At 52.1% G+C, this 27,905-nt stretch overlaps 2 protein-coding genes and 2 long non-coding RNA genes across 4 annotated transcripts; all 4 read left to right on the top strand.

The window, feature by feature from the left end:
* Window positions 1–286: 286 nt before the first annotated feature.
* On the top strand, window positions 287–27,866 carry LOC135181086 (nesprin-1-like). The gene is made up of 9 exons (XM_064153976.1): window positions 287–480; window positions 1,613–1,739; window positions 2,384–2,493; window positions 13,084–13,108; window positions 23,983–24,105; window positions 24,635–24,729; window positions 25,637–25,871; window positions 26,899–26,942; window positions 27,495–27,866. The coding sequence occupies exons 1-9, from the start codon at window positions 287–289 to the stop codon at window positions 27,712–27,714; spliced, it is 1,173 nt and encodes a 390-aa protein (XP_064010046.1). The 3' UTR covers window positions 27,715–27,866.
* On the top strand, window positions 10,596–12,673 carry LOC135180428 (uncharacterized). Its single transcript, XR_010304428.1, has 3 exons — window positions 10,596–10,710; window positions 11,843–11,969; window positions 12,602–12,673. It is a non-coding gene; the product is annotated as an uncharacterized LOC135180428 (long non-coding RNA).
* LOC135182899 (uncharacterized) lies at window positions 13,112–16,997 on the top strand. Its single transcript, XM_064157523.1, has 5 exons — window positions 13,112–13,228; window positions 13,758–13,852; window positions 14,760–14,994; window positions 16,035–16,078; window positions 16,626–16,997. Exons 1-5 carry the CDS (start codon window positions 13,139–13,141, stop codon window positions 16,843–16,845), a joined length of 684 nt encoding a protein of 227 aa, XP_064013593.1. The 5' UTR covers window positions 13,112–13,138; the 3' UTR covers window positions 16,846–16,997.
* On the top strand, window positions 21,462–23,976 carry LOC135182957 (uncharacterized). Its single transcript, XR_010305368.1, has 3 exons — window positions 21,462–21,576; window positions 23,480–23,589; window positions 23,961–23,976. It is a non-coding gene; the product is annotated as an uncharacterized LOC135182957 (long non-coding RNA).
* Window positions 27,867–27,905: the final 39 nt, after the last annotated feature.

Consider the following 27,905-nt stretch of genomic DNA (forward strand, 5'->3'; position numbering starts at 1 on the left):
GGACTACATCCACAGCCTGCCCCACGTTCACCAGAAAGGGGAAAGGAAAAGGTGCCGCAACACCTGACAGGCTCCGTCTGGTTCTGTTGCTGCAGTCTGTCTGCACATGTCCTGACTCCTGTCCAGCCTACTCCACATGTCCACGCACAGCCTCCGCCGGCAGGTCCGTGGCATGGCGTAGGCCAGTTAGCCAAGGCAACGAGAGCTCGTGTCTCCGTTCCCGGAGCCCCCCCAAGTTCGCGGTGGAGTCGCGGCTGGCAGGCTTGAACGAGGGCGTGAGCGCACAATGGGTGCCGCACCAGGGATGCCGCACAATGGGAGGCGAGGCCGTTGCCGGGCAACGCCTGTCTGCGCGCCTATAAAGCCGGCGCCGGCAGCGCCGCGGAGCCGGAGCGTCGTGAGCGGCCCTGGTGCGGCGGTTTGGCTACAGCCGGGCGAGAGGCGGCGCCAGCAGCGCGAGGAGCGCGGTCAGCGAGCGAGGTGCGGGCAGGTGGCGGAGCCCCGCAGGGGTCCAGGGCTTCGGGGAGCGGGAGGGTTCTTGGGGACGGTGTGCCCGGTGCGGGCGGTGCTTAGCTGCAGGCCACACAAAGCAACACGAGACCACTGCCAGCTAGAGCGTGAGGCAGAGGAGCCTGGCGGCCATCAACCCAGGTGTGCCGGGTCCTGGACACTCGGCTCCTGAGACCTGTGCCCTCTGCTTGGGGTCAGCTGCAGGAACAAAGCTCTCATCTTCCGTTGTGGGGATGCAGAGTCTGAGCTGCACTGGGGCATCCAACAATCCCTTCGAGACTTACTTTCTGCCCAAAGCAGCTGGCCCTGGCACGGCCAAAGACAGCAGTAGGATGCCTGTTTTGTCTAACCCAGGACGTGCCTGAGCTACTTCCCTGACAAAAGAAGGACACAGCAAGAAACCATCCTGAAGCAGGACTGCTGCGGGTTTGGGTTTGCAGTGTCTACAAGTGCGTGGCAAATGGAAGAAGCCATGCTTGCCCCAGCAGGGATTACATGAGTGTAATAATGCAAGAGGCATAGGAAAGAAAGAGTATATCCCCCCCTTTAGTTTGGCATGAGAACCCTGAAGTGGCCAGGCTGTGAGTCCAGTGAGCCTGCACTGTCAGAGCACCAGCACACGAGGGACGCTAGCTCTCCAGAGTCTGGCACTGCTGCCTTCCACGCAGAACAGTTTCTCTTGGAGTTTTCAGGGAAGGCAAGCTTGGTCTCTGGCTCAAACTGGCTGCTTCCTGAGAAGAGCAAGGCACTCAGCTTCCTCCCACTTCGGGTTGATTTTGGTGAGCAGGGATAAGCGATCCATTCTGTCAAGACCTTTTTACTTTTGGGGGTGCTCTCTGCAGGCGTGGCTGACAGGATAGTGCTGCCTTGAAGCCTGGTGACCTTCTTATTTCCAGCAAATCCTTGCACTTCTAAATGCTGCCTGTGGCTTGGTCTGAAGCCTGCGCAGTGCCTTTCCAAGTAGGAAAATACTTCAGCTTGAGGAAATGCTTGTTGGGCCATCGTCAAGTGAGCACCGCGCTTAGATGTTTAGGTCCTTTTAAACTGTGATTGGTATGTCAGGCCTGCCCATGAAATAGTAACCAAAGCAGATCGTTTGCAGCTTGCACAGTTACAGACTGACCTCAGTGTGGTCTGTCATGGAGCGTGAAGATTTCACAGAAGTCAGCCTGGAGGCACCTCTTGTGCTGTTAGTGGAGTCTCTGAGAAATCAGATCAGGACTGTCCAGGTAAAGCGACTGCAGTTGTCCTGCTTTCTGTACTTCCTTTTGTGCCTTTCAACAAGCAACCCAGCAAACTCTCCTGAGAAACACAGAGAGGTGACCCGATCAGCTTGCTCTGTGTTACAGTGCTGCTGGAGTCAGGGGAATGGTTTTTTTCTTTGCCCCCAGAGGCAGTGAGGCTTATTCCCAGATTTTGTTCTTTATTTAGCACATCAGTTCAAGCAGGGTGTGATTCAGGGGTAGCTTAAGGTTCAGAGGTACAGGGCAGCTGCAACAACATCTGCTTACTGATGCTGGAAGGCATCCCCATGTGAAGCACCCCAGGTCCTTACTCTCCACTGCACTTGGGAGTTGAGGTGGACCTGTGCGCTCCACCACCCTCCCTAATGCTAATGGCTAACTCAGTCCACGTCCTGTTCGCATGGGCAGCAGCAAGACTGGCTGAAAGACCAGGAGCCAAAGGTCGTTTCAAATAGCCTTCCTTGGCTGTTTGGGCTTGGACCATGTCACCACAAAGTTAACTTCTTAGCAATTAGGATGAGGTGCTACACGTTTCAGAGTGCCATTCTTTCTACCGTGTCCTTCCCCACAGGGGAATCTGTTACTGGGTCCTTTGTGGCCAGAACTAATTGTGATGATCCCTTTTGCAGTCTCTTCAAGATGAAGAAGAGAACATGCAGGAATGCTGGGGCAGACTCCAGGTTGCTGCCAGTAACCTGAAGAAGCACTGCCCCTCATCTGTCATGGGTGCCCTTGCTAGGTAAGCTTGTGAAAGAGAAGCCCCAGTTATTAGAGGTACAGAAAAGAGCTGTGCTGAGGCAGGTCTGGAGGTCTGCCAGACTTGCCAATCTGTGGGAAAACAACCTGCTTGTCTCAGGGTAGCTGTGTGAGGAGCAACTGCTACTCGCCTTTTGGTGATGGCTCACAGAGCACAAGATGGTGCTGTGCCAGAGTGCCTTCAGGAGCATGGTGTCAGGGTTCAGGCCCAGCTGGCAGTCAAGCCCCATGCAGCTGTTCACACAGCTTTATCCCAGCCCACCGTGCTGGGATGGGAAGGAAGCCACCGTGTTAGACCCTAGGCAGCCATAGCCAGAGGAACAACTACTGCCACCAAATCTCATTTGCTCCACAGTGTGTGTGAGGACCCTCACAATGACGACAAGGAATTTGTTCAGAAATGTGAGCAGTGGATGAATTTCACAGCAGATATTCACAAGACCTTCAAGAAAAGCATTCCTGGACACTTGGAAGAACTGCAGAAGGACCAGAGAGAGTATGAGGTAAAGCTAAATGTAAAAGTAGAAGCATGTTCTTGACTGGTGAAGGTGGGAGGCGATCGCCGGGAAGTGCCATGCCTTTATCAGTTGTCAGCACTTTGCAGAGGCTTTCACTCTTGAAAAGTGGCCAGCAGCTACTCAGAGGAAAACTTGACAGATGAAAGTCCTTTTCCAGAATGGATGGATCCATTTTTGCCAGGGATCCAACCAGCAGAAATACCTCCTGAGGTGCTGTGTCACAGAAGTCGTGGATTACTCCACCCTGCAGGTTATTACCTGTTGGCCTGTGCCAGAGTAGTGTAGCCTGTGGCAAGTGGCTCAGCATTTTCTGTAAGAACTGCACTTAAACGGTGCAGAAAAAACCCTACTTGTGGTAAATCAGAAGCATGGTGAAGTGTTCTCACAGTGAGCTTCATGTTGCCACAGTGGACCACAGCTTCACACTAGGGGCGGGGTGTTTCTATCTCTTCTTGCTGTCACTGCAGCCACTTGCAGTGAACACTTACAGCTGTTGTTCTCCTGCTATTTTCAGGAGCTGCAAAACGAAATTTCCACAAATGAGCAGAGATTTAATTCTGTGATGGAAAATGTTCTACCTTCCTGGGAATCTGGAGATCCAGAGAAAAGGTAATCTATTTGTTTTTCTCCCCAAGGTCATGGTAATTCAGTGAATGTGCCCTCTCCCATAGAGGTGGTACTGTGTCTACCCCTGGCACACTGGACAGGCCGTTGAGTCCTCAGCCACAAACCCCCAAAAGAGGTGTAGCTAAACCTGTTTTTTATCAGGTCCATTTTCTCATCATCAGTGGCGAGAAAGAGAGCAGCAGCAAGTAATGCTTGTGAGCAGAGGTTCAGCTGCCTCAGGTTTTTGCTGGGAAGACACTGTTACTCCTCCCTGCCCAAGCTTGCTGCTTCCAGACAGCTGGCAGGAGAGTGTGTGTGCTCCCCTCAGCCACTTCAGTCTGAAGCCCGTGGCTTGGCTTAAAGCTACCCCAGGGAAGGTAGGGCTAAGCTCAGCAAAGCTGCTGGCCTGAACAGTCTTGCAGCTCCCTCCACAAACACAAGCATTTGTGCAAGAGCTAACGTGGGGGCCACAGCCTCCTGCAGAGGAGCAGAACTGGGAGATGGAGTTGTCTTAATCCCCCCAGCTACACCTGCTGGATCATGTAAGCATGCTGTAGGAAGAGGCCAAAAGCCTGTCTGAACGGGTTCGCTAACAACACACAGGGACTTCCCACTCAGCAATGAGGTCCCACTGCTGTAGGAGAGCAGAGCCCCTCAGAGTTGAACTGCCAGCTAAACAGCCTGGGAAAAGCACAGATCAGTTTTGCAGCACCATCAGAGACCTTGTCTCACTTGCATCGACCTGCTGCTGGTTCTCCAGACAAGTGTTCAGTGCTTATTGTGAAGGCTGCCCTCCACAGATTTCTATGCCAGAACAGGAAGAATGCCTTACGTGGAAAGCCAGCAGAGTGGTTGTAAAATGGAGCCCTACAATGAAGATATGTGAACACTTCACACTTTGCATTTTCAGAGGACAGTTACTTTCCAAGTTCACACTGATGAAGGAGCAGTGGCACCATGTTAGCTGGGTGGTGCAGCAGAGAAAGAAAAGCATCGATGGATTTCTGAGACTGTGGCATCTCTTCCTGTGTTGCCTGCTGAGTCTCAACAGATGTCTCGTGGATACCAAGAGCTTTGTTGCATCTGTGAAGACCCAGGACTGCCACAGCCACCACCAGCGTAGGAATCTCATTAAAGAGTTGAAGGTACTGTGCTTATTTCTCAGCACTCCAAATCTGTGGAGTTTTCCCAAACTGAAGCAACTTCCTCTGTCCAGTAAGGCAAAAAGCTTCACTATCGCATGCTTTGCGGGGAAAACTCCTTGCTGACACTTAAAGCTGTGAGCACGGACGAGAAAAGAGGGACACTGTGAAATGCTCACTGTCCTGGGAAACCTCCTGGCCCCTGTTGTCCTTTAGTGGCCTGCTACGCTTTAAATGTAGGACAGAGATTGGATGTGGAAATGCAGAGTGGCAGGATGCTCCCATCTGGACAGTGGATCTTCCGGGCAATGAGTTGTGCAGTTTATGTGCTGTGGAAAATCTTTTCCTTTGTCAGCCTTTAGTTCTTGGGTGTGCACATACCTGTGCACTTCTTTGGTTAACAGCTAAGTAAAACCAACCCAGGAAGTCGATGGTTTCATCTGATTTTCTGAAGCCAAAAAGGGCATCTCCGTTTGTGAGTTTGCTTCTTCCCTACTGAAATGTCATCAGTGAGCTTCTAAAGCTTTGGCTAGGCACAGCTTAGAAAGGTCGTTTCTCTTTCTCTTGAAGAGTAAGGCAGTGATCCTGCAGAGGTGGCAAGCCCTGTACTCTGCAGTCATCGAGACCGGGGAGAAGCTGCGCTCTGTCTCCAATCCAGAGATCAGTGCTGATCTCCAGGAGGAGCTGAGCCAGTTACAGCAGAGTTGGGAGGAAACGCAGGTGGAGCTGGAGAAGGTGCAGCTGTCCAACACGCTACAGGTAGATGATGGTGTCTTGAGGGAGGAGCAGCAGCTGCTTCTCCAGTCTTTTGGGTCTCCCAATCTATGGCCATGCCCAGGGCTGAGCTCTGTAGCAACAAGGCAAATAGTGAGCATCTGCTCCCTGCTCTGAGGGAGGTGCCTGTCATGAGGGCTTGTGGGAAGCTCCTCCTGTTGCTGGCCTGATCTCAGTCTACAAGTGTCCCTTTTGAGGCAGAGAAATCCCTTGCAGTTTCTGAAGCTTGGATGTTAAAAGCTCTTTCTCTCACCAGCTCACCAAGAGAAGTGCAGATGACAGAGGCAGCAGCACCACAAGGTATTGCTTTCTATTGACCTGATCTCTAGATAGATGGTGAGAACAGCTGAATGCTAGCAGAAAGCTGTGCAGCTGTTCCTCTCAGGCCCATATATGCCGGTGGAGGTGCCTTCTGCCCACCTGCAGTGTCTCCCCTACACTCCAGCTCTGGGCTGCAGCACCCTGAATGCTTTCCTTTAGCACTCTGCACCTAGACCCGTGTATCAGTGTTGATCCTTGGCTTGCCTTGCCTCCGGTGAAAACACCTGCTTAGCTAATTGTGTTAAGATTGAAATCTAACCTGTGTGTTAGGTTTAAGTCTTCTGTTAATTGCACCAGCACACCAGGAAAAAGAAACTTGCAGCTTAGAGACACAACAGACCATGAAGGGCAAAGGGGGAGTACTTGACCCCCAAGAACATGACAGTCTGTCCAAAGGGCTAATCTTGCAATACCAAGGCAGAGGAGAGCCTGATCCCTGCATCTTGGAAGGGGAGTGGGAACCCTAGAGAGGGAGTTAAAGCTACTCCTGTAATTCCAACTCTGATGTGCCTTTTCTTCTGTTCTTTTCAGCGGCAGAAGCGATCGCCGAGGACTTGCTCAGCCCACATCGCTCTTTCGCCGGGCTGTGGCTTGGGCACTTGTACTGTTTGTGTTGCTCTTGCTTTTGCTGTTCTTCCTCACTTCTGTCATTGTCCCTTCTGATGAGTTTGACAGATGCATGTCTGTCAACAACTTTGCCCGTTCCTTCAATCTCATGTTGCAATACCCACATGGGCCTCCACCATTGTAGGAAGCGGCCCAGGAACCCTCAGAGGCAGCACTCTCTCTGTTGCTACATAGGCTCTCTGCAGTGCTTTGTCATGGGGAACTTCTTCATCCTTTCTTGTTCTGTTTTCTTCACTTTAAATGTTCAATAAAGTTTGTTGTTAGTGTTAGGTCATATTACAGTGTAAGGAGCAAGGCTGTGTTGCTTTCCTTTGAAGGTCCAGCAGTGCCTGTCTTCTGGTCAAGCTCTCCACCACCAGTGCTAGAAAGTTTTCCCCAAGCCACTCTAGCAGTTGCCAGGATGCACACAGCATTTCCCTGTGCTGCTTTTCCTTCTGTCACGCTGCAGTACCCCAGTGCACTTCCAGAAACTTAGGAAGTCACCAGAGAATCTTTAGTGATATTGACAGAGAAGTATCAATGAACTCGTGAAACTGTGGTAGCTCTTCAGGAGGTCCCGGCTGTGTGAGGAGCAGCTGCTGTGAGCCTTTCTGTGATGGCTCACAGAGCACAAACAGTGCTGGTAGGCATGGGTTTCAGTATGAATGCAAAGATGCTCCTCTAGTTATCTGAAAAGCAAAAAGTCACTACTAAGCACTTCTTTTACTGTAAGGAAAATCAAACCCAAACTAGAGCATGCAAGTCTTGCAGTTTGTCCTCAGCTTTCTCAGGGGCTTTCCAACTGAGTTCTGGGCCTTTTAATTTGGCCAGTTTTTCAGTTGCTATTTATATTCCAAGTAATTTGAGGGGAAAGTCTGGGTGTTTGTGGGTAAAGGTGGTATCAAAGTGTCCAGCTTGTTGTACCTGTCCACACACAGCCTCCACCTGGAGCTCTTCTTGTCCAGGGTATGATGTATTCTAATGACCACAGGGCACACTCAACCTAGGGGACCCAGTGGGAGAGGAGAGGGATTTTGAGTTGGATCCCCTAGGGCCCTGGCAGGCTTCAACTCTCCCCTTTGACTGGAACAGCCCCTGGACACTTCTGTGGATTGAGCGAGTGCTTGCTGTCTCTTTGGTGAGTGTACATTGCTTCTGAATGTGACCTTGAGCACTCCCTTGTGCCTTTTGTGCGAGTGATGGGGTTTGGGTGCCCTGCAGCAGAAGGGTTTGCACACAGGTTTTGCGCTGGCTTCTGTCTGGCAGTGTCAGAGCTTAAGAGAACTGCAGAATCGTTAAGGCTGGAAAAGACTCTCAAGATTATATATAGAGTCTGTGATTGCCTAGGGACGAAGGGAAGTGTGTACAGGGCATTTTGGAGCTCTTTCAGATATGCTCCCGACCATGACCTCCATGTTCCAAAAGCTGAAGCTGCAGCACAAGGAGTGTGTGTGTGTGTGCCAAGGCAATGATCCTCCTCAACACCAGTACATACGCAGCTAAGTGTGACACCCCCCAGAGTGTACCTTTTGGGGGCGCCTGGGAAATCAGCCTCTGGAAATGGCACCACTATCTCATGAGATAAAGTGGTGGAAGAGAAGAAGAGGAAAGGCCTTCTGCCTGCCTGGGCGTGAGGGCTGCTGCTCAGGGAACTCGTCTGAGCCGTCTCGTTTGCCGGACTTGGGGGCTACGTCCTGTTGTAAGAAGTGCGTGGCCAGACCCAACGCCTGGAAGCTATGGCAGGGTGGGGCTCATGGTGCAGGCTGCGCCGACGGCCTTTGCAAGAAGCACTTTGGCTGCGATGCGTCTCCCTTGCGCCCTGAGAAAGCGGCGGTTGGGCGCGGAGCAGCGAGGCGCGGAGGGGCGCGGGGAAAGGGCGGGAGCAGGGGCGGGGCTCGCGGGCCCTCCCTCCGGGCCGTGGCGCCGCCTCCGGCGCTGTGCCTGGCAGGATAGCGCTACCTGCTACGCTGGCTGCGCCTGTACTGCCAGCCAGTTTCTGTAGGTCCTTAGGAACGCGTTGCAGCGAGCGGGGTGCAGCACAGTGCTTTGCAGTCACAAGCTCACTCTGTTGTTTAGCAGCACTTGTACACATTTGTTCAGGATGTTTCAGCTACCAAGGACACCCCAGTTAGAATTCCTCTTCTACGTGTGTTCAGTATGTCATCTAACAGAACACTTTCGTTCTGAGGATGCACACTTCATTGGGAACGATTCCGCAGGGTGTTCAGTCTCTGCACGTTGCTGACTCACAGAAAGGGTTTTCTTTTCTCTCTTAGACCTCCAAGTCAATTTGCTCATTGGAATGAAACGGTGTCTAGAATAAAGGTTTGCTTGTTATGAGAAGGAGTCATTTCACCCGTTTATGTGGATTTGGGGCACCTTTTCTACAGGTTTCTATCTAGATTGTGTTTCTTAGGGGGGAGTGCAGCAAATAAAAGGCTTCAAACTGGCTGTAATGTACAGCTCCTAGTGACTTCTGCTATAAGTGCAGGTGCCAACTGGTATCCCAGCAGCATGTCTGATGCCCACAGCTTGGCTTAAAGCTGCCAGGGAAGGCAGGGCTATGCTCAGCAAAGCTGCTGGCCTGAACACTCTTGCAGCTACTCCACACAGAATCATAGAATCAACCAAGTTGAAAGAGACTTCCAAGTTCATTCAGTCCAACGTATCCCACCTATCCATCCAGTCCAACCTATCCAACCAACTAGGTCATGGCACTAAGTGCCTCATCCAGGCTTTCCTTCAACACCTCCAGGGATGGTGACTCCACCATCAACCTGGGCAGTGCATTCTAATGGCAGTTCTCTCTCTCTCTGTGAAGGGCTTTCTCCTAACATGCAGCCTACACCTCCCTTGCCACAACTTGAGACTGTGTCCCCTTGTTCTCTTGCTGCTTGCCTGGCAGAAGACATCGACCCCCACCTGGCTACAGCCTCCCTTCAGGTAGTTGTAGACAGCAATGAGGTCACCCCTGAGCCTCCTCAAAGCTAAACAACCCCCATCTCCCTCAGCCTCTCCTCACAGGATTTGTGTTCCAGGCCTCTCACCAGTTTTGTTGCCCTTCTCTGGACATGTTCCAGCACCTCAACATCTCTCTTGAATTGAGGAGCCCAGAACTGGACACAGTACTCAAGGCGTGGCCTGACCAATGCCGAGTACAGGGGCAGAATAACCTCCCTTGTCCTACTGGCCACACTCTTCCTGATACAGGCTTGGATGCCATTGGCTCTCTTGGCCATCTGGGCACACTGTTGGCTCATCTTCAGCTACTCTCTTCCAGTACCCCCAGGCACCTCTCTGCCTGGCTGCTCTCCAGCCACTTTGTTGCCAGCATGTAGTGCTGCTTGGGGTTGTTGTGGCCAAAGTGTAGAACCCTGCACTTGGCCTTGTTCAATCTCATCCCATTGGCCTCTGCCCACCCATCCAGCACGGCAAGGTCCCTCTGCAGGGCTCTCCTGCCCTCCAACAGCTCCACACCTGCTCCTAGCTTGGTGTCATCTGCAAACTTTCTGATGCTGCACTCAGTCCCCTGGTCCAGATAACCAATAAAGAAGTAGAACAGGACAGGGCCCAGCACGGATCCCTGGGAACACCACTAGTGGCAGCTGCCAACTGTCACCACCACTCTCTGGGCTCAGCCTGCCAGCCAGTTTGTGACCCATTTCAGAGTGCATCTGTCCAAGCCACGAGCTGACAGCTTTGCTAGGAGCTTCTTGTGGCAGACAGAGTCGAAGTCTGCACTAAAGTCCAGGTGGACTACATCCACAGCCTGCCCCACGTTCACCAGAAAGGGGAAAGGAAAAGGTGCCGCAACACCTGACTGGCTCCGTCTGGTTCTGTTGCTGCAGTCTGTCTGCACATGTCCTGACTCCTGTCCAGCCTACTCCACATGTCCACGCACAGCCTCCGCCGGCAGGTCCGTGGCATGGCGTAGGCCAGTTAGCCAAGGCAACGAGAGCTCGTGTCTCCGTTCCCGGAGCCCCCCCAAGTTCGCGGTGGAGTCGCGGCTGGCAGGCTTGAACGAGGGCGTGAGCGCACAATGGGTGCCGCACCAGGGATGCCGCACAATGGGAGGCGAGGCCGTTGCCGGGCAACGCCTGTCTGCGCGCCTATAAAGCCGGCGCCGGCAGCGCCGCGGAGCCGGAGCGTCGTGAGCGGCCCTGGTGCGGCGGTTTGGCTACAGCCGGGCGAGAGGCGGCGCCAGCAGCGCGAGGAGCGCGGTCAGCGAGCGAGGTGCGGGCAGGTGGCGGAGCCCCGCAGGGGTCCAGGGCTTCGGGGAGCGGGAGGGTTCTTGGGGACGGTGTGCCCGGTGCGGGCGGTGCTTAGCTGCAGGCCACACAAAGCAACACGAGACCACTGCCAGCTAGAGCGTGAGGCAGAGGAGCCTGGCGGCCATCAACCCAGGTGTGCCGGGTCCTGGACACTCGGCTCCTGAGACCTGTGCCCTCTGCTTGGGGTCAGCTGCAGGAACAAAGCTCTCATCTTCCGTTGTGGGGATGCAGAGTCTGAGCTGCACTGGGGCATCCAACAATCCCTTCGAGACTTACTTTCTGCCCAAAGCAGCTGGCCCTGGCACGGCCAAAGACAGCAGTAGGATGCCTGTTTTGTCTAACCCAGGACGTGCCTGAGCTACTTCCCTGACAAAAGAAGGACACAGCAAGAAACCATCCTGAAGCAGGACTGCTGCGGGTTTGGGTTTGCAGTGTCTACAAGTGCGTGGCAAATGGAAGAAGCCATGCTTGCCCCAGCAGGGATTACATGAGTGTAATAATGCAAGAGGCATAGGAAAGAAAGAGTATATCCCCCCCTTTAGTTTGGCATGAGAACCCTGAAGTGGCCAGGCTGTGAGTCCAGTGAGCCTGCACTGTCAGAGCACCAGCACACGAGGGACGCTAGCTCTCCAGAGTCTGGCACTGCTGCCTTCCACGCAGAACAGTTTCTCTTGGAGTTTTCAGGGAAGGCAAGCTTGGTCTCTGGCTCAAACTGGCTGCTTCCTGAGAAGAGCAAGGCACTCAGCTTCCTCCCACTTCGGGTTGATTTTGGTGAGCAGGGATAAGCGATCCATTCTGTCAAGACCTTTTTACTTTTGGGGGTGCTCTCTGCAGGCGTGGCTGACAGGATAGTGCTGCCTTGAAGCCTGGTGACCTTCTTATTTCCAGCAAATCCTTGCACTTCTAAATGCTGCCTGTGGCTTGGTCTGAAGCCTGCGCAGTGCCTTTCCAAGTAGGAAAATACTTCAGCTTGAGGAAATGCTTGTTGGGCCATCGTCAAGTGAGCACCGCGCTTAGATGTTTAGGTCCTTTTAAACTGTGATTCGCATGTCAGGCCTGCCCATGAAATAGTAACCAAAGCAGATCGTTTGCAGCTTGCACAGTTACAGACTGACCTCAGTGTGGTCTGTCATGGAGCGTGAAGATTTCACAGAAGTCAGCCTGGAGGCACCTCTTGTGCTGTTAGTGGAGTCTCTGAGAAATCAGATCAGGACTGTCCAGGTAAAGCGACTGCAGTTGTCCTGCTTTCTGTACTTCCTTCTGTGCCTTTCAACAAGCAACCCAGCAAAGTCTCCTGAGAAACACAGAGAGGTGACCCGATCAGCTTGCTCTGTGTTACAGTGCTGCTGGAGTCAGGGGAATGGTTTTTTTCTTTGCCCCCAGAGGCAGTGAGGCTTATTCCCAGATTTTGTTCTTTATTTAGCACATCAGTTCAAGCAGGGTGTGATTCAGGGGTAGCTTAAGGTTCAGAGGTACAGGGCAGCTGCAACAACATCTGCTTACTGATGCTGGAAGGCATCCCCATATGAAGCACCCCAGGTCCTTACTCTCCACTGCACTTGGGAGTTGAGGTGGACCTGTGCGCTCCACCACCCTCCCTAATGCTAATGGCTAACTCAGTCCACGTCCTGTTCGTATGGGCAGCAGCAAGACTGGCTGAAAGAGGAGGAGCCTCTATTTGGACTTGGCTATTTGGACTTGGACCATGTCACCACAAAGTTAACTTCTTAGCAATTAGGATGAGGTGCTACACGTTTCATAGTGCCATTCTGTCTACCGTGTCCTTCCCCACAGGGGAAATCTGTTACTGAGTCCTTTGTGGCCAGAACTAATTGTAATGATCCCTTTTGCAGTCTCTTCAAGATGAAGAAGAGAACATGCAGGAATGCTGGGGCAGACTCCAGGTTGCTGCCAGTAACCTGAAGAAGCACTGCCCCTCATCCGTCATGGGTGCCCTTGCTAGGTAAGCTTGTGAAAGAGAAGCCCCAGTTATTAGAGGTACAGAAAAGAGCCGTGCTGAGGCAGGTCTGGAGGTCTGCCAGACTTGCCAATCTGTGGGAAAACAACCTGCTTGTCTCAGGGTAGCTGTGTGAGGAGCAACTGCTACTCGCCTTTTGGTGATGGCTCACAGAGCACAAGATGGTGCTGTGCCAGAGTGCCTTCAGGAGCATGGTGTCAGGGTTCAGGCCCAGCTGGCAGTCAAGCCCCATGCAGCTGTTCACACAGCTTTATCCCAGCCCACCGTGCTGGGATGGGAAGGAAGCCACCGTGTTAGACCCTAGGCAGCCATACCCAGAAGAACAACTGCTGCCACCAAATCTCATTTGCTCCACAGTGTGTGTGAGGACCCTCAAAATGACAAGGAATTTGTTCAGAAATGCGAGCAGTGGATGAATTCCACAGCAGAAATTCACAAGACCTTCAAGAAAAGCATTCCTGGACACTTGGAAGAACTGCAGAAGGACCAGAGAGAGTATGAGGTAAAGCTAAATGTAAAAGTAGAAGCATCTTCTTGACTGGTGAAGGTGGGAGGCGATCGCTGGGAAGTGCCATGCCTTTATCAGTTGTCAGCACTTTGCAGAGGCTTTCACTCTTGAAAAGTGGCCAGCAGCTACTCAGAGGAAAACTTGACAGATGAAAGTCCTTTTCCAGAATGGATGGATCCATTTTTGCCAGGGATCCAACCAGCAGAAATACCTCCTGAGGTGCTGTGTCACAGAAGTCGTGGATTACTCCACCCTGCAGGTTATTACCTGTTGGCCTGTGCCAGAGTAGTGTGGCCTGTGGCAAGTGGCTCAGCAGTTTGTGTAAGAACTGCACTTAAACGGTGCAGAAAAACCCCTACTTGTGGTAAATCAGAAGCATGGTGAAGTGTTCTCACAGTGAGCTTCATGTTGCCACAGTGGACCACAGCTTCACACTAGGGGCGGGGTGTTTCTATCTCTTCTTGCTGTCACTGCAGCCACTTGCAGTGAACACTTACAGCTGTTGTTCTCCTGCTATTTTCAGGAGCTGCAAAACGAAATTTCCACAAATGAGCAGAGATTTAATTCTGTGATGGAAAATGTTCTACCTTCCTGGGAATCTGGAGATCCAGAGAAAAGGTAATCTGTTTGTTTTTGTCCCCAAGGTCATGGTAATTCAGTGAATGTGCTCTCTCCCATAGAGGTGGTACTGTGTCTACCCCTGGCACACTGGACAGGCCGTTGAGTCCTCAGCCACAAACCCCCAAAAGAGGTGTAGCTAAACCTGTTTTTTATCAGGTCCATTTTCTCATCATCAGTGGCGAGAAAGAGAGCAGCAGCAAGTAATGCTTGTGAGCAGAGGTTCAGCTGCCTCAGGTTTTTGCTGGGAAGACACTGTTACTCCTCCCTGCCCAAGCTTGCTGCTTCCAGACAGCTGGCAGGAGAGTGTGTGTGCTCCCCTCAGCCACTTCAGTCTGAAGCCCGTGGCTTGGCTTAAAGCTACCCCAGGGAAGGTAGGGCTAAGCTCAGCAAAGCTGCTGGCCTGAACAGTCTTGCAGCTCCCTCCACAAACACAGGCATTTGTGCAAGAGCTAACGTGGGGGCCACAGCCTCCTGCAGAGGAGCAGAACTGGGAGATGGAGTTGTCTTAATCCCCCCAGCTACACCTGCTGGATCATGTAAGCATGCTGTAGGAAGAGGCCAAAAGCCTGTCTGAACGGGTTCGCTAACAACACACAGGGACTTCCCACTCGGCAGTGAGGTCCCATTGCTGTAGGAGAGCAGAGCCCCTCAGAGTTGAACTGCCAGCTAAACAGACTGGGAAAAGCACAGATCAGTTTTGCAGCACCATCAGAGACCTTGTCTCACTTGCATCGACCTGCTGCTGGTTCTCCAGACAAGTGTTCAGTGCTTATTGTGAAGGCTGCCCTCCACAGATTTCTATGCCAGAACAGGAAGAATGCCTTACGTGGAAAGCCAGCAGAGTGGCTGTAAAATGGAGCCTTACGATGAAGATATGTGAACACTTCACACTTTGCATTTTCAGAGGACAGTTACTTTCCAAGTTCACACTGATGAAGGAGCAGTGGCACCATGTTAGCTGGGTGGTGCAGCAGAGAAAGAAAAGCATCGATGGATTTCTGAGACTGTGGCATCTCTTCCTGTGTTGCCTGCTGAGTCTCAACAGATGTCTCGTGGATACCAAGAGCTTTGTCGCATCTGTGAAGACCCAGGACTGCCACAGCCACCACCAGCGTAGGAATCTCATTAAAGAGTTGAAGGTACTGTGCTTATTTCTCAGCACTCCAAATCTGTGGAGTTTTCCCAAACTGAAGCAACTTCCTCTGTCCAGTAAGGCAAAAAGCTTCACTATCGTGTGCTTTGGGGGGAAAACTCCTTGCTGACACTTAAAGCTGTGAGCACAGATGAGAAAAGAGGGACACTGTGAAATGCTCCCTGTCCTGGGAAACCTCCTGGCCCCTGTTGTCCTTTAGTGGCCTGCTATGCTTTAAATGTAGGACAGAGATTGGATGTGGAAATACAGAGTGGCAGGATGCTCCCATCTGGACAGTGGATCTTCCAGGCAATGAGTTGTGCAGTTTATGTGCTGTGGAAAATCTTTTCCTTTGTCAGCCTTTAGTTCTTGGGTGTGCACATACCTGTGCACTTCTTTGGTTAACAGCTAAGTAAAACCAACCCAGGAAGTCGATGGTTTCATCTGATTTTCTGAAGCCAAAAAGGGCATCTCCGTTTGTGAGTTTGCTTCTTCCCTACTGAAATGTCATCAGTGAGCTTCTAAAGCTTTGGCTAGGCACAGCTTAGAAAGGTCGTTTCTCTTTCTCTTGAAGAGTAAGGCAGTGATCCTGCAGAGGTGGCAAGCCCTGTACTCTGCAGTCATCGAGACCGGGGAGAAGCTGCGCTCTGTCTCCAATCCAGAGATCAGTGCTGATCTCCAGGAGGAGCTGAGCCAGTTACAGCAGAGTTGGGAGGAAACGCAGGTGGAGCTGGAGAAGGTGCAGCTGTCCAACACGCTACAGGTAGATGATGGTGTCTTGAGGGAGGAGCAGCAGCTGCTTCTCCAGTCTTTTGGGTCTCCAGACCTTCCCTTCCAATCTATGGCCATGCCCAGGGCTGAGCTCTGTAGCAACAAGGCAAATAGTGAGCATCTGCTCCCTGCTCTGAGGGAGGTGCCTGTCATGAGGGCTTGTGGGAAGCTCCTCCTGTTGCTGGCCTGATCTCAGTCTACAAGTGTCCCTTTTGAGGCAGAGAAATCCCTTGCAGTTTCTGAAGCTTGGATGCTAAAAGCTCTTTCTCTCACCAGCTCACCAAGAGAAGTGCAGATGACAGAGGCAGCAGCACCACAAGGTATTGCTTTCTATTGACCTGATCTCTAAATAGATGGTGAGAACAGCTGAATGCTAGCAGAAAGCTGGGCAGCTGTTCCTCTCAGGCCCATATATGCCGGTGGAGGTGTCTTCTGCCCACCTGCAGTGTCTCCCCTACGCTCCAGCTCTGGGCTGCACCGCCCTGAATGCTTTCCTTTAGCACTCTGCACCTAGACCCATGTATCAGTGTTGACCCTTGGTTTGCCTTGCCTCCGGTGAAAACACCTGCTTAGCTAATTGTGTTAAGATTGAAACCTAACCTGTGTGTTAGGTTTAAGTCTTCTGTTAATTGCACCAGCACACCAGGAAAAAGAAACTTGCAGCTTAGAGACACAACAGACCATGAAGGGCAAAGGGGGAGTACTTGACCCCCAAGAACATGAGAGTCTGTCCAAAGAGCTAATCTTGCAATGCCATGGCAGAGCCTGATCCCTGCATCTTGGAAGGGGAGTGGGAACCCTAGAGAGGGAGTTAAAGCTACTCCTGTAATTCCAACTCTGATGTGCCTTTTCTTCTGTTCTTTTCAGCGGCAGAAGCGATCGCCGAGGACTTGCTCAGCCCACATCGCTCTGTCGCCGGGCTGTGGCTTGGGCACTTGTACTGTTTGTGTTGCTCCTGCTTTTGCTGTTCTTCCTCACTTCTGTCATTGTCCCTTCTGATGAGTTTGACAGATGCATGTCTGTCAACAACTTTGCCCGTTCCTTCAATCTCATGCTGCAATACCCACATGGGCCTCCACCATTGTAGGAAGCGGCCCAGGAACCTTCAGTGGCAGCACTCTCTCTGTTGCTACATAGGCTCTCTGCAGTGCTTTGTCATGGGGAACTTCTTCATCCTTTCTTGTTCTGTTTTCTTCACTTTAAATGTTCAATAAAGTTTGTTGTTAGTGTTAGGTCATATTACAGTGTAAGGAGCAAGGCTGTGTTGCTTTCCTTTGAAGGTCCAGCAGTGCCTCTCTTCTGGTCAAGCTCTCCACCACCAGTGCTAGAAAGTTTTCCCCAACCCACTTTAGCAGTTGCCAGGATGCACACAGCATTTCCCTGTGCTGCTTTTCCTTCTGTCATGCTGCAGTACCCCAGTGCACTTCCAGAAACTTAGAAAGTCACCAGAGAATCTTTAGTGATATTGACAGAGAAGTATCAATGAACTCGTGAAACTGTGGTAGCTCTTCAGGAGGTCCCGGCTGTGTGAGGAGCAGCTGCTGTGAGCCTTTCTGTGATGGCTCACAGAGCACAAACAGTGCTGGTAGGCATGGGTTTCAGTATGAATGCAAAGATGCTCCTCTAGTGATCTGAAAAGCAAAAAGTCACTACTAAGCACTTCTTTTACTGTGAGGAAAATCAAACCCAAACTAGAGCATGCAAGTCTTGCAGTTTGTCCTCAGCTTTCTCAGGGGCTTTCCAGCTGAGTTCTGGGCCTTTTAATTTGGCCAGTTTTTCAGTTGCTATTTATATTCCAAGTAATTTGAGGGGAAAGTCTGGGTGTTTGTGGGTAAAGGTGATAACAAAGTGTCCAGCTTGTTATACCTGTCCACACACAGCCTCCACCTGGAGCTCTTCTTGTCCAGGGTATGATGTATTCTAATGACCACAGGGCACACTCAACCTAGGGGACCCAGTGGGAGAGGAGAGGGATTTTGAGTTGGATCCCCTAGGGCCCTGGCAGGCTTCAACTCTCCCCTTTGACTGGAACAGCCCCTGGACACTTCTGTGGATTGAGCGAGTGCTTGCTGTCGCTTTGGTGAGTGTACATTGCTTCTGAATGTGACCTTGAGCACTCCCTTGTGCCTTTTGTGCGAGTGATGGGTTTTGGGTGCCCTGTAGCAGAAGGGTTTGCACACAGGTTTTGCGCTGGCTTCTGTCTGGCAGTGTCAGAGCTTAAGAGAACTGCAGAATCGTTAAGGCTGGGAAAGACTCTCAAGATTATAGAGTCTGTGATTGCCTAGGGACGAAGGGAAGTGTGTACAGGGCATTTTGGAGCTCTTTCAGATATGCTCCCGACCATGACCTCCATGTTCCAAAAGCTGAAGCTGCAGCACAAGGAGTGTGTGTGTGTGTGCCAAGGCAATGATCCTCCTCAACACCAGTACATACGCAGCTAAGTGTGACACCCCCCAGAGTGTACCTTTTGGGGGCGCCTGGGAAATCAGCCTCTGGAAACGGCACCACTATCTCATGAGATAAAGTGGTGGAAGAGAAGAAGAGGAAAGGCCTTCTGCCTGCCTGGGCGTGAGGGCTGCTGCTCAGGGAACTCGTCTGAGCCGTCTCGTTTGCCGGACTTGGGGGCTACGTCCTGTTGTAAGAAGTGCGTGGCCAGACCCAACGCCTGGAAGCTATGGCAGGGTGGGGCTCATGGTGCAGGCTGCGCCGACGGCCTTTGCAAGAAGCACTTTGGCTGCGATGCGTCTCCCTTGCGCCCTGAGAAAGCGGCGGTTGGGCGCGGAGCAGCGAGGCGCGGAGGGGCGCGGGGAAAGGGCGGGAGCAGGGGCGGGGCTCGCGGGCCCTCCCTCCGGGCCGTGGCGCCGCCTCCGGCGCTGTGCCTGGCAGGATAGCGCTACCTGCTACGCTGGCTGCGCCTGTACTGCCAGCCAGTTTCTGTAGGTCCTTAGGAACGCGTTGCAGCGAGCGGGGTGCAGCACAGTGCTTTGCAGTCACAAGCTCACTCTGTTGTTTAGCAGCACTTGTACACATTTGTTCAGGATGTTTCAGCTACCAAGGACACCCCAGTTAGAATTCCTCTTCTACGTGTGTTCAGTATGTCATCTAACAGAACACTTTCGTTCTGAGGATGCACACTTCATTGGGAACGATTCCGCAGGGTGTTCAGTCTCTGCACGTTGCTGACTCACAGAAAGGGTTTTCTTTTCTCTCTTAGACCTCCAAGTCAATTTGCTCATTGGAATGAAACGGTGTCTAGAATAAAGGTTTGCTTGTTATGAGAAGGAGTCATTTCACCCGTTTATGTGGATTTGGGGCACCTTTTCTACAGGTTTCTATCTAGATTGTGTTTCTTAGGGGGGAGTGCAGCAAATAAAAGGCTTCAAACTGGCTGTAATGTACAGCTCCTAGTGACTTCTGCTATAAGTGCAGGTGCCAACTGGTATCCCAGCAGCATGTCTGATGCCCACAGCTTGGCTTAAAGCTGCCAGGGAAGGCAGGGCTATGCTCAGCAAAGCTGCTGGCCTGAACACTCTTGCAGCTACTCCACAAACAGAGGTATTTCATAGAATCAACCAAGTTGAAAGAGACTTCCAAGTTCATTCAATCCAATGTATCCCACCTATCCATCCAGTCCAACCTATCCAACCAAGATTATCCTGTCCAGCCCTATACAGTCAACTAGGCCACGGCACTAAGTGCCACATCCAGGCTTTTCTTCAACACCTCCAGGGATGGCAACTCCACCACCAACCTGGGCAGTCCATTCCAATGGCAAATCTCTCTCTCCCTGTGAAGGGCTTTCTCCTAACATTCAGCCAATACTTACCCCGGCACAACTTGAAACTGTGTCCCCTTGTTCTCTTTCTGCTTGCCTGGCGGAAGAGACTGACACCCTGCCTGGCTCTAGCCTCCCTGCAGGTAGTTGTAGACAACAATGAGGTCACCTCTGAGACTCCTCCAGGCTGCACACCCCCAGCTCCCTCAGCCTCTCCTCACAGAGCTGTGTTCCAGACCTCTCACCAGCTCGGTTGCCCTTCTCTGGACACTTACTGGTATCTCAACACCTCTCTTGAATCGTGCAGCCCAGAACTGGACACAGGACTCAAGGTGTGGCCTGACCAATGCTGAGTCTAGGTGGAAGAATAACCTCCCTTGTCCTACTGGCCACACTGTTCCTGAGCCAGGCCAGGATACCATTGGCTCTCCTGGGCACACTGCTGGCTCATCATCAGCTACTCTCTACCAGTACCCCCAGGTCCCTTTCCTCCTGGCTGCTCTCCAGCCACTCTGTCTCCAGCCTGTAGCTCTGCTTGGGGTTGTTGTGGCCAAAGTGTAAAACCCTGCACTTGGCCTTGTTCAATCTCATCCCATTGGCCTCTGCCCACCCATGCAGCCTGTCAAGGTCCCTCTGCAGGGCTCTCCTGCCCTCCAACAGATCCACACCTGCTCCTAGCTTGGTGTCATCTGCAAACTTTCTGCTTGCCTGGCAGAAGACATCGATCCCCACCTGGCTACAGCCTCCCTTCAGGTAGTTGTAGACAGCAATGAGGTCACCCCTGAGCCTCCTCAAAGCTAAACAACCCCCATCTCCCTCAGCCTCTCCTCACAGGATTTGTGTTCCAGGCCTCTCACCAGTTTTGTTGCCCTTCTCTGGACATGTTCCAGCACCTCAACATCTCTCTTGAATTGAGGAGCCCAGAACTGGACACAGTACTCAAGGCGTGGCCTGACCAATGCCGAGTACAGGGGCAGAATAACCTCCCTTGTCCTACTGGCCACACTCTTCCTGATACAGGCTTGGATGCCATTGGCTCTCTTGGCCATCTGGGCACACTGTTGGCTCATCTTCAGCTACTCTCTTCCAGTACCCCCAGGCACCTCTCTGCCTGGCTGCTCTCCAGCCACTTTGTTGCCAGCATGTAGTGCTGCTTGGGGTTGTTGTGGCCAAAGTGTAGAACCCTGCGCTTGGCCTTGTTCAATCTCATCCCATTGGCCTCTGCCCACCCATCCAGCACGGCAAGGTCCCTCTGCAGGGCTCTCCTGCCCTCCAACAGATCCACACCTGCTCCTAGCTTGGTGTCATCTGCAAACTTTCTGATGCTGCACTCAGTCCCCTGGTCCAGATAACCAATATAGAAGTAGAACAGGACAGGGCCCAGCACGGATCCCTGGGAACACCACTAGTGGCAGCTGCCAACTGTCACCACCACTCTCTGGGCTCAGCCTGCCAGCCAGTTTGTGACCCATTTCAGAGTGCATCTGTCCAAGCCACGAGCTGACAGCTTTGCTAGGAGCTTCTTGTGGCAGACAGAGTCGAAGTCTGCACTAAAGTCCAGGTGGACTACATCCACAGCCTGCCCCACGTTCACCAGAAAGGGGAAAGGAAAAGGTGCCGCAACACCTGACAGGCTCCGTCTGGTTCTGTTGCTGCAGTCTGTCTGCACATGTCCTGACTCCTGTCCAGCCTACTCCACATGTCCACGCACAGCCTCCGCCGGCAGGTCCGTGGCATGGCGTAGGCCAGTTAGCCAAGGCAACGAGAGCTCGTGTCTCCGTTCCCGGAGCCCCCCCAAGTTCGCGGTGGAGTCGCGGCTGGCAGGCTTGAACGAGGGCGTGAGCGCACAATGGGTGCCGCACCAGGGATGCCGCACAATGGGAGGCGAGGCCGTTGCCGGGCAACGCCTGTCTGCGCGCCTATAAAGCCGGCGCCGGCAGCGCCGCGGAGCCGGAGCGTCGTGAGCGGCCCTGGTGCGGCGGTTTGGCTACAGCCGGGCGAGAGGCGGCGCCAGCAGCGCGAGGAGCGCGGTCAGCGAGCGAGGTGCGGGCAGGTGGCGGAGCCCCGCAGGGGTCCAGGGCTTCGGGGAGCGGGAGGGTTCTTGGGGACGGTGTGCCCGGTGCGGGCGGTGCTTAGCTGCAGGCCACACAAAGCAACACGAGACCACTGCCAGCTAGAGCGTGAGGCAGAGGAGCCTGGCGGCCATCAACCCAGGTGTGCCGGGTCCTGGACACTCGGCTCCTGAGACCTGTGCCCTCTGCTTGGGGTCAGCTGCAGGAACAAAGCTCTCATCTTCCGTTGTGGGGATGCAGAGTCTGAGCTGCACTGGGGCATCCAACAATCCCTTCGAGACTTACTTTCTGCCCAAAGCAGCTGGCCCTGGCACGGCCAAAGACAGCAGTAGGATGCCTGTTTTGTCTAACCCAGGACGTGCCTGAGCTACTTCCCTGACAAAAGAAGGACACAGCAACAAACCATCCTGAAGCAGGACTGCTGCGGGTTTGGGTTTGCAGTGTCTACAAGTGCGTGGCAAATGGAAGAAGCCATGCTTGCCCCAGCAGGGATTACATGAGTGTAATAATGCAAGAGGCATAGGAAAGAAAGAGTATATCCCCCCCTTTAGTTTGGCATGAGAACCCTGAAGTGGCCAGGCTGTGAGTCCAGTGAGCCTGCACTGTCAGAGCACCAGCACACAAGGGACGCTAGCTCTCCAGAGTCTGGCACTGCTGCCTTCCACGCAGAACAGTTTCTCTTGGAGTTTTCAGGGAAGGCAAGCTTGGTCTCTGGCTCAAACTGGCTGCTTCCTGAGAAGAGCAAGGCACTCAGCTTCCTCCCACTTCAGGTTGATTTTGGTGAGCAGGGATAAGCGATCCATTCTGTCAAGACCTTTTTACTTTTGGGGGTGCTCTCTGCAGGCGTGGCTGACAGGATAGTGCTGCCTTGAAGCCTGGTGACCTTCTTATTTCCAGCAAATCCTTGCACTTCTAAATGCTGCCTGTGGCTTGGTCTGAAGCCTGCACAGTGCCTTTCCAAGTAGGAAAATACTTCAGCTTGAGGAAATGCTTGTTGGGCCATCGTCAAGTGAGCACCGCGCTTAGATGTTTAGGTCCTTTTAAACTGTGATTGGTATGTCAGGCCTGCCCATGAAATAGTAACCAAAGCAGATCGTTTGCAGCTTGCACAGTTACAGACTGACCTCAGTGTGGTCTGTCATGGAGCGTGAAGATTTCACAGAAGTCAGCCTGGAGGCACCTCTTGTGCTGTTAGTGGAGTCTCTGAGAAATCAGATCAGGACTGTCCAGGTAAAGCGACTGCAGTTGTCCTGCTTTCTGTACTTCCTTTTGTGCCTTTCAACAAGCAACCCAGCAAACTCTCCTGAGAAACACAGAGAGGTGACCCGATCAGCTTGCTCTGTGTTACAGTGCTGCTGGAGTCAGGGGAATGGTTTTTTTCTTTGCCCCCAGAGGCAGTGAGGCTTATTCCCAGATTTTGTTCTTTATTTAGCACATCAGTTCAAGCAGGGTGTGATTCAGGGGTAGCTTAAGGTTCAGAGGTACAGGGCAGCTGCAACAACATCTGCTTACTGATGCTGGAAGGCATCCCCATGTGAAGCACCCCAGGTCCTTACTCTCCACTGCACTTGGGAGTTGAGGTGGACCTGTGCGCTCCACCACCCTCCCTAATGCTAATGGCTAACTCAGTCCACGTCCTGTTCGCATGGGCAGCAGCAAGACTGGCTGAAAGAGGAGGAGCCAAAGGTCGTTTCAAATAGCCTTCCTTGGCTGTTTGGGCTTGGACCATGTCACCACAAAGTTAACTTCTTAGCAATTAGGATGAGGTGCTACACGTTTCAGAGTGCCATTCTTTCTACCGTGTCCTTCCCCACAGGGGAATCTGTTACTGGGTCCTTTGTGGCCAGAACTAATTGTAATGATCCCTTTTGCAGTCTCTTCAAGATGAAGAAGAGAACATGCAGGAATGCTGGGGCAGACTCCAGGTTGCTGCCAGTAACCTGAAGAAGCACTGCCCCTCATCTGTCATGGGTGCCCTTGCTAGGTAAGCTTGTGAAAGAGAAGCCCCAGTTATTAGAGGTACAGAAAAGAGCCGTGCTGAGGCAGGTCTGGAGGTCTGCCAGACTTGCCAATCTGTGGGAAAACAACCTGCTTGTCTCAGGGTAGCTGTGTGAGGAGCAACTGCTACTCGCCTTTTGGTGATGGCTCACAGAGCACAAGATGGTGCTGTGCCAGAGTGCCTTCAGGAGCATGGTGTCAGGGTTCAGGCCTAGCTGGCAGTCAAGCCCCATGCAGCTGTTCACACAGCTTTATCCCAGCCCACCGTGCTGGGATGGGAAGGAAGCCACCGTGTTAGACCCTAGGCAGCCATAGCCAGAGAACAACTACTGCCACCAAATCTCATTTGCTCCACAGTGTGTGTGAGGACCCTGAAAATGACAAGGAATTTGTTCAGAAATGTGAGCAGTGGATGAATTTCACAGCAGATATTCACAAGACCTTCAAGAAAAGCATTCCTGGACACTTGGAAGAACTGCAGAAGGACCAGAGAGAGTATGAGGTAAAGCTAAATGTAAAAGTAGAAGCATGTTCTTGACTGGTGAAGGTGGGAGGCGATCGCCGGGAAGTGCCATGCCTTTATCAGTTGTCAGCACTTTGCAGAGGCTTTCACTCTTGAAAAGTGGCCAGCAGCTACTCAGAGGAAAACTTGACAGATGAAAGTCCTTTTCCAGAATGGATGGATCCATTTTTGCCAGGGATCCAACCAGCAGAAATACCTCCTGAGGTGCTGTGTCACAGAAGTCGTGGATTACTCCACCCTGCAGGTTATTACCTGTTGGCCTGTGCCAGAGTAGTGTAGCCTGTGGCAAGTGGCTCAGCAGTTTGTGTAAGAACTGCACTTAAACGGTGCAGAAAAACCCCTACTTGTGGTAAATCAGAAGCATGGTGAAGTGTTCTCACAGTGAGCTTCATGTTGCCACAGTGGACCACAGCTTCACACTAGGGGCGGGGTGTTTCTATCTCTTCTTGCTGTCACTGCAGCCACTTGCAGTGAACACTTACAGCTGTTGTTCTCCTGCTATTTTCAGGAGCTGCAAAACGAAATTTCCACAAATGAGCAGAGATTTAATTCTGTGATGGAAAATGTTCTACCTTCCTGGGAATCTGGAGATCCAGAGAAAAGGTAATCTATTTGTTTTTCTCCCCAAGGTCATGGTAATTCAGTGAATGTGCCCTCTCCCATAGAGGTGGTACTGTGTCTACCCCTGGCACACTGGACAGGCCGTTGAGTCCTCAGCCACAAACCCCCAAAAGAGGTGTAGCTAAACCTGTTTTTTATCAGGTCCATTTTCTCATCATCAGTGGCGAGAAAGAGAGCAGCAGCAAGTAATGCTTGTGAGCAGAGGTTCAGCTGCCTCAGGTTTTTGCTGGGAAGACACTGTTACTCCTCCCTGCCCAAGCTTGCTGCTTCCAGACAGCTGGCAGGAGAGTGTGTGTGCTCCCCTCAGCCACTTCAGTCTGAATCCCGTGGCTTGGCTTAAAGCTACCCCAGGGAAGGTAGGGCTAAGCTCAGCAAAGCTGCTGGCCTGAACAGTCTTGCAGCTCCCTCCACAAACACAGGCATTTGTGCAAGAGCTAACGTGGGGGCCACAGCCTCCTGCAGAGGAGCAGAACTGGGAGATGGAGTTGTCTTAATCCCCCCAGCTACACCTGCTGGATCATGTAAGCATGCTGTAGGAAGAGGCCAAAAGCCTGTCTGAACGGGTTCGCTAACAACACACAGGGACTTCCCACTCGGCAGTGAGGTCCCACTGCTGTAGGAGAGCAGAGCCCCTCAGAGTTGAACTGCCAGCTAAACAGACTGGGAAAAGCACAGATCAGTTTTGCAGCACCATCAGAGACCTTGTCTCACTTGCATCGACCTGCTGCTGGTTCTCCAGACAAGTGTTCAGTGCTTATTGTGAAGGCTGCCCTCCACAGATTTCTATGCCAGAACAGGAAGAATGCCTTACGTGGAAAGCCAGCAGAGTGGTTGTAAAATGGAGCCCTACAATGAAGATATGTGAACACTTCACACTTTGCATTTTCAGAGGACAGTTACTTTCCAAGTTCACACTGATGAAGGAGCAGTGGCACCATGTTAGCTGGGTGGTGCAGCAGAGAAAGAAAAGCATCGATGGATTTCTGAGACTGTGGCATCTCTTCCTGTGTTGCCTGCTGAGTCTCAACAGATGTCTCGTGGATACCAAGAGCTTTGTCGCATCTGTGAAGACCCAGGACTGCCACAGCCACCACCAGCGTAGGAATCTCATTAAAGAGTTGAAGGTACTGTGCTTATTTCTCAGCACTCCAAATCTGTGGAGTTTTCCCAAACTGAAGCAACTTCCTCTGTCCAGTAAGGCAAAAAGCTTCACTATCGCATGCTTTGCGGGGAAAACTCCTTGCTGACACTTAAAGCTGTGAGCACGGACGAGAAAAGAGGGACACTGTGAAATGCTCCCTGTCCTGGGAAACCTCCTGGCCCCTGTTGTCCTTTAGTGGCCTGCTATGCTTTAAATGTAGGACAGAGATTGGATGTGGAAATGCAGAGTGGCAGGATGCTCCCATCTGGACAGTGGATCTTCCGGGCAATGAGTTGTGCAGTTTATGTGCTGTGGAAAATCTTTTCCTTTGTCAGCCTTTAGTTCTTGGGTGTGCACATACCTGTGCACTTCTTTGGTTAACAGCTAAGTAAAACCAACCCAGGAAGTCGATGGTTTCATCTGATTTTCTGAAGCCAAAAAGGGCATCTCCGTTTGTGAGTTTGCTTCTTCCCTACTGAAATGTCATCAGTGAGCTTCTAAAGCTTTGGCTAGGCACAGCTTAGAAAGGTCGTTTCTCTTTCTCTTGAAGAGTAAGGCAGTGATCCTGCAGAGGTGGCAAGCCCTGTACTCTGCAGTCATCGAGACCGGGGAGAAGCTGCGCTCTGTCTCCAATCCAGAGATCAGTGCTGATCTCCAGGAGGAGCTGAGCCAGTTACAGCAGAGTTGGGAGGAAACGCAGGTGGAGCTGGAGAAGGTGCAGCTGTCCAACACGCTACAGGTAGATGATGGTGTCTTGAGGGAGGAGCAGCAGCTGCTTCTCCAGTCTTTTGGGTCTCCCAATCTATGGCCATGCCCAGGGCTGAGCTCTGTAGCAACAAGGCAAATAGTGAGCATCTGCTCCCTGCTCTGAGGGAGGTGCCTGTCATGAGGGCTTGTGGGAAGCTCCTCCTGTTGCTGGCCTGATCTCAGTCTACAAGTGTCCCTTTTGAGGCAGAGAAATCCCTTGCAGTTTCTGAAGCTTGGATGTTAAAAGCTCTTTCTCTCACCAGCTCACCAAGAGAAGTGCAGATGACAGAGGCAGCAGCACCACAAGGTATTGCTTTCTATTGACCTGATCTCTAGATAGATGGTGAGAACAGCTGAATGCTAGCAGAAAGCTGTGCAGCTGTTCCTCTCAGGCCCATATATGCCGGTGGAGGTGCCTTCTGCCCACCTGCAGTGTCTCCCCTACACTCCAGCTCTGGGCTGCAGCACCCTGAATGCTTTCCTTTAGCACTCTGCACCTAGACCCGTGTATCAGTGTTGATCCTTGGCTTGCCTTGCCTCCGGTGAAAACACCTGCTTAGCTAATTGTGTTAAGATTGAAATCTAACCTGTGTGTTAGGTTTAAGTCTTCTGTTAATTGCACCAGCACACCAGGAAAAAGAAACTTGCAGCTTAGAGACACAACAGACCATGAAGGGCAAAGGGGGAGTACTTGACCCCCAAGAACATGACAGTCTGTCCAAAGGGCTAATCTTGCAATACCAAGGCAGAGGAGAGCCTGATCCCTGCATCTTGGAAGGGGAGTGGGAACCCTAGAGAGGGAGTTAAAGCTACTCCTGTAATTCCAACTCTGATGTGCCTTTTCTTCTGTTCTTTTCAGCGGCAGAAGCGATCGCCGAGGACTTGCTCAGCCCACATCGCTCTTTCGCCGGGCTGTGGCTTGGGCACTTGTACTGTTTGTGTTGCTCTTGCTTTTGCTGTTCTTCCTCACTTCTGTCATTGTCCCTTCTGATGAGTTTGACAGATGCATGTCTGTCAACAACTTTGCCCGTTCCTTCAATCTCATGCTGCAATACCCACATGGGCCTCCACCATTGTAGGAAGCGGCCCAGGAACCCTCAGTGGCAGCACTCTCTCTGTTGCTACATAGGCTCTCTGCAGTGCTTTGTCATGGGGAACTTCTTCATCCTTTCTTGTTCTGTTTTCTTCACTTTAAATGTTCAATAAAGTTTGTTGTTAGTGTTAGGTCATATTACAGTGTAAGGAGCAAGGCTGTGTTGCTTTCCTTTGA

The sequence above is a fragment of the Pogoniulus pusillus genome, chromosome 1 (genome assembly GCF_015220805.1).
Source record: "Pogoniulus pusillus isolate bPogPus1 chromosome 1, bPogPus1.pri, whole genome shotgun sequence".
Classification (NCBI taxonomy): Eukaryota; Metazoa; Chordata; class Aves; order Piciformes; family Lybiidae; genus Pogoniulus; species Pogoniulus pusillus.

What these genes read in the sequence shown, in the direction of transcription:
- LOC135181086 (XM_064153976.1), top strand. Translation starts at nt 287, where the DNA reads ATGGGTGCCGCACCAGGGATGCCGCACAATGGGAGGCGAGGCCGTTGC. An exon ending in AGGACCAGAGAGAGTATGAG is followed by an intron (nt 24,106 to 24,634) that starts GTAAAGCTAAAT and finishes TGCTATTTTCAG; the next exon opens with GAGCTGCAAAACGAAATTTC. An exon ending in TCTGGAGATCCAGAGAAAAG is followed by an intron (nt 24,730 to 25,636) that starts GTAATCTATTTG and finishes TTGCATTTTCAG; the next exon opens with AGGACAGTTACTTTCCAAGT.
- LOC135182899 (XM_064157523.1), top strand. Translation starts at nt 13,139, where the DNA reads ATGAATTCCACAGCAGAAATTCACAAGACCTTCAAGAAAAGCATTCCT. An exon ending in TCTGGAGATCCAGAGAAAAG is followed by an intron (nt 13,853 to 14,759) that starts GTAATCTGTTTG and finishes TTGCATTTTCAG; the next exon opens with AGGACAGTTACTTTCCAAGT. An exon ending in AGAGGCAGCAGCACCACAAG is followed by an intron (nt 16,079 to 16,625) that starts GTATTGCTTTCT and finishes TGTTCTTTTCAG; the next exon opens with CGGCAGAAGCGATCGCCGAG.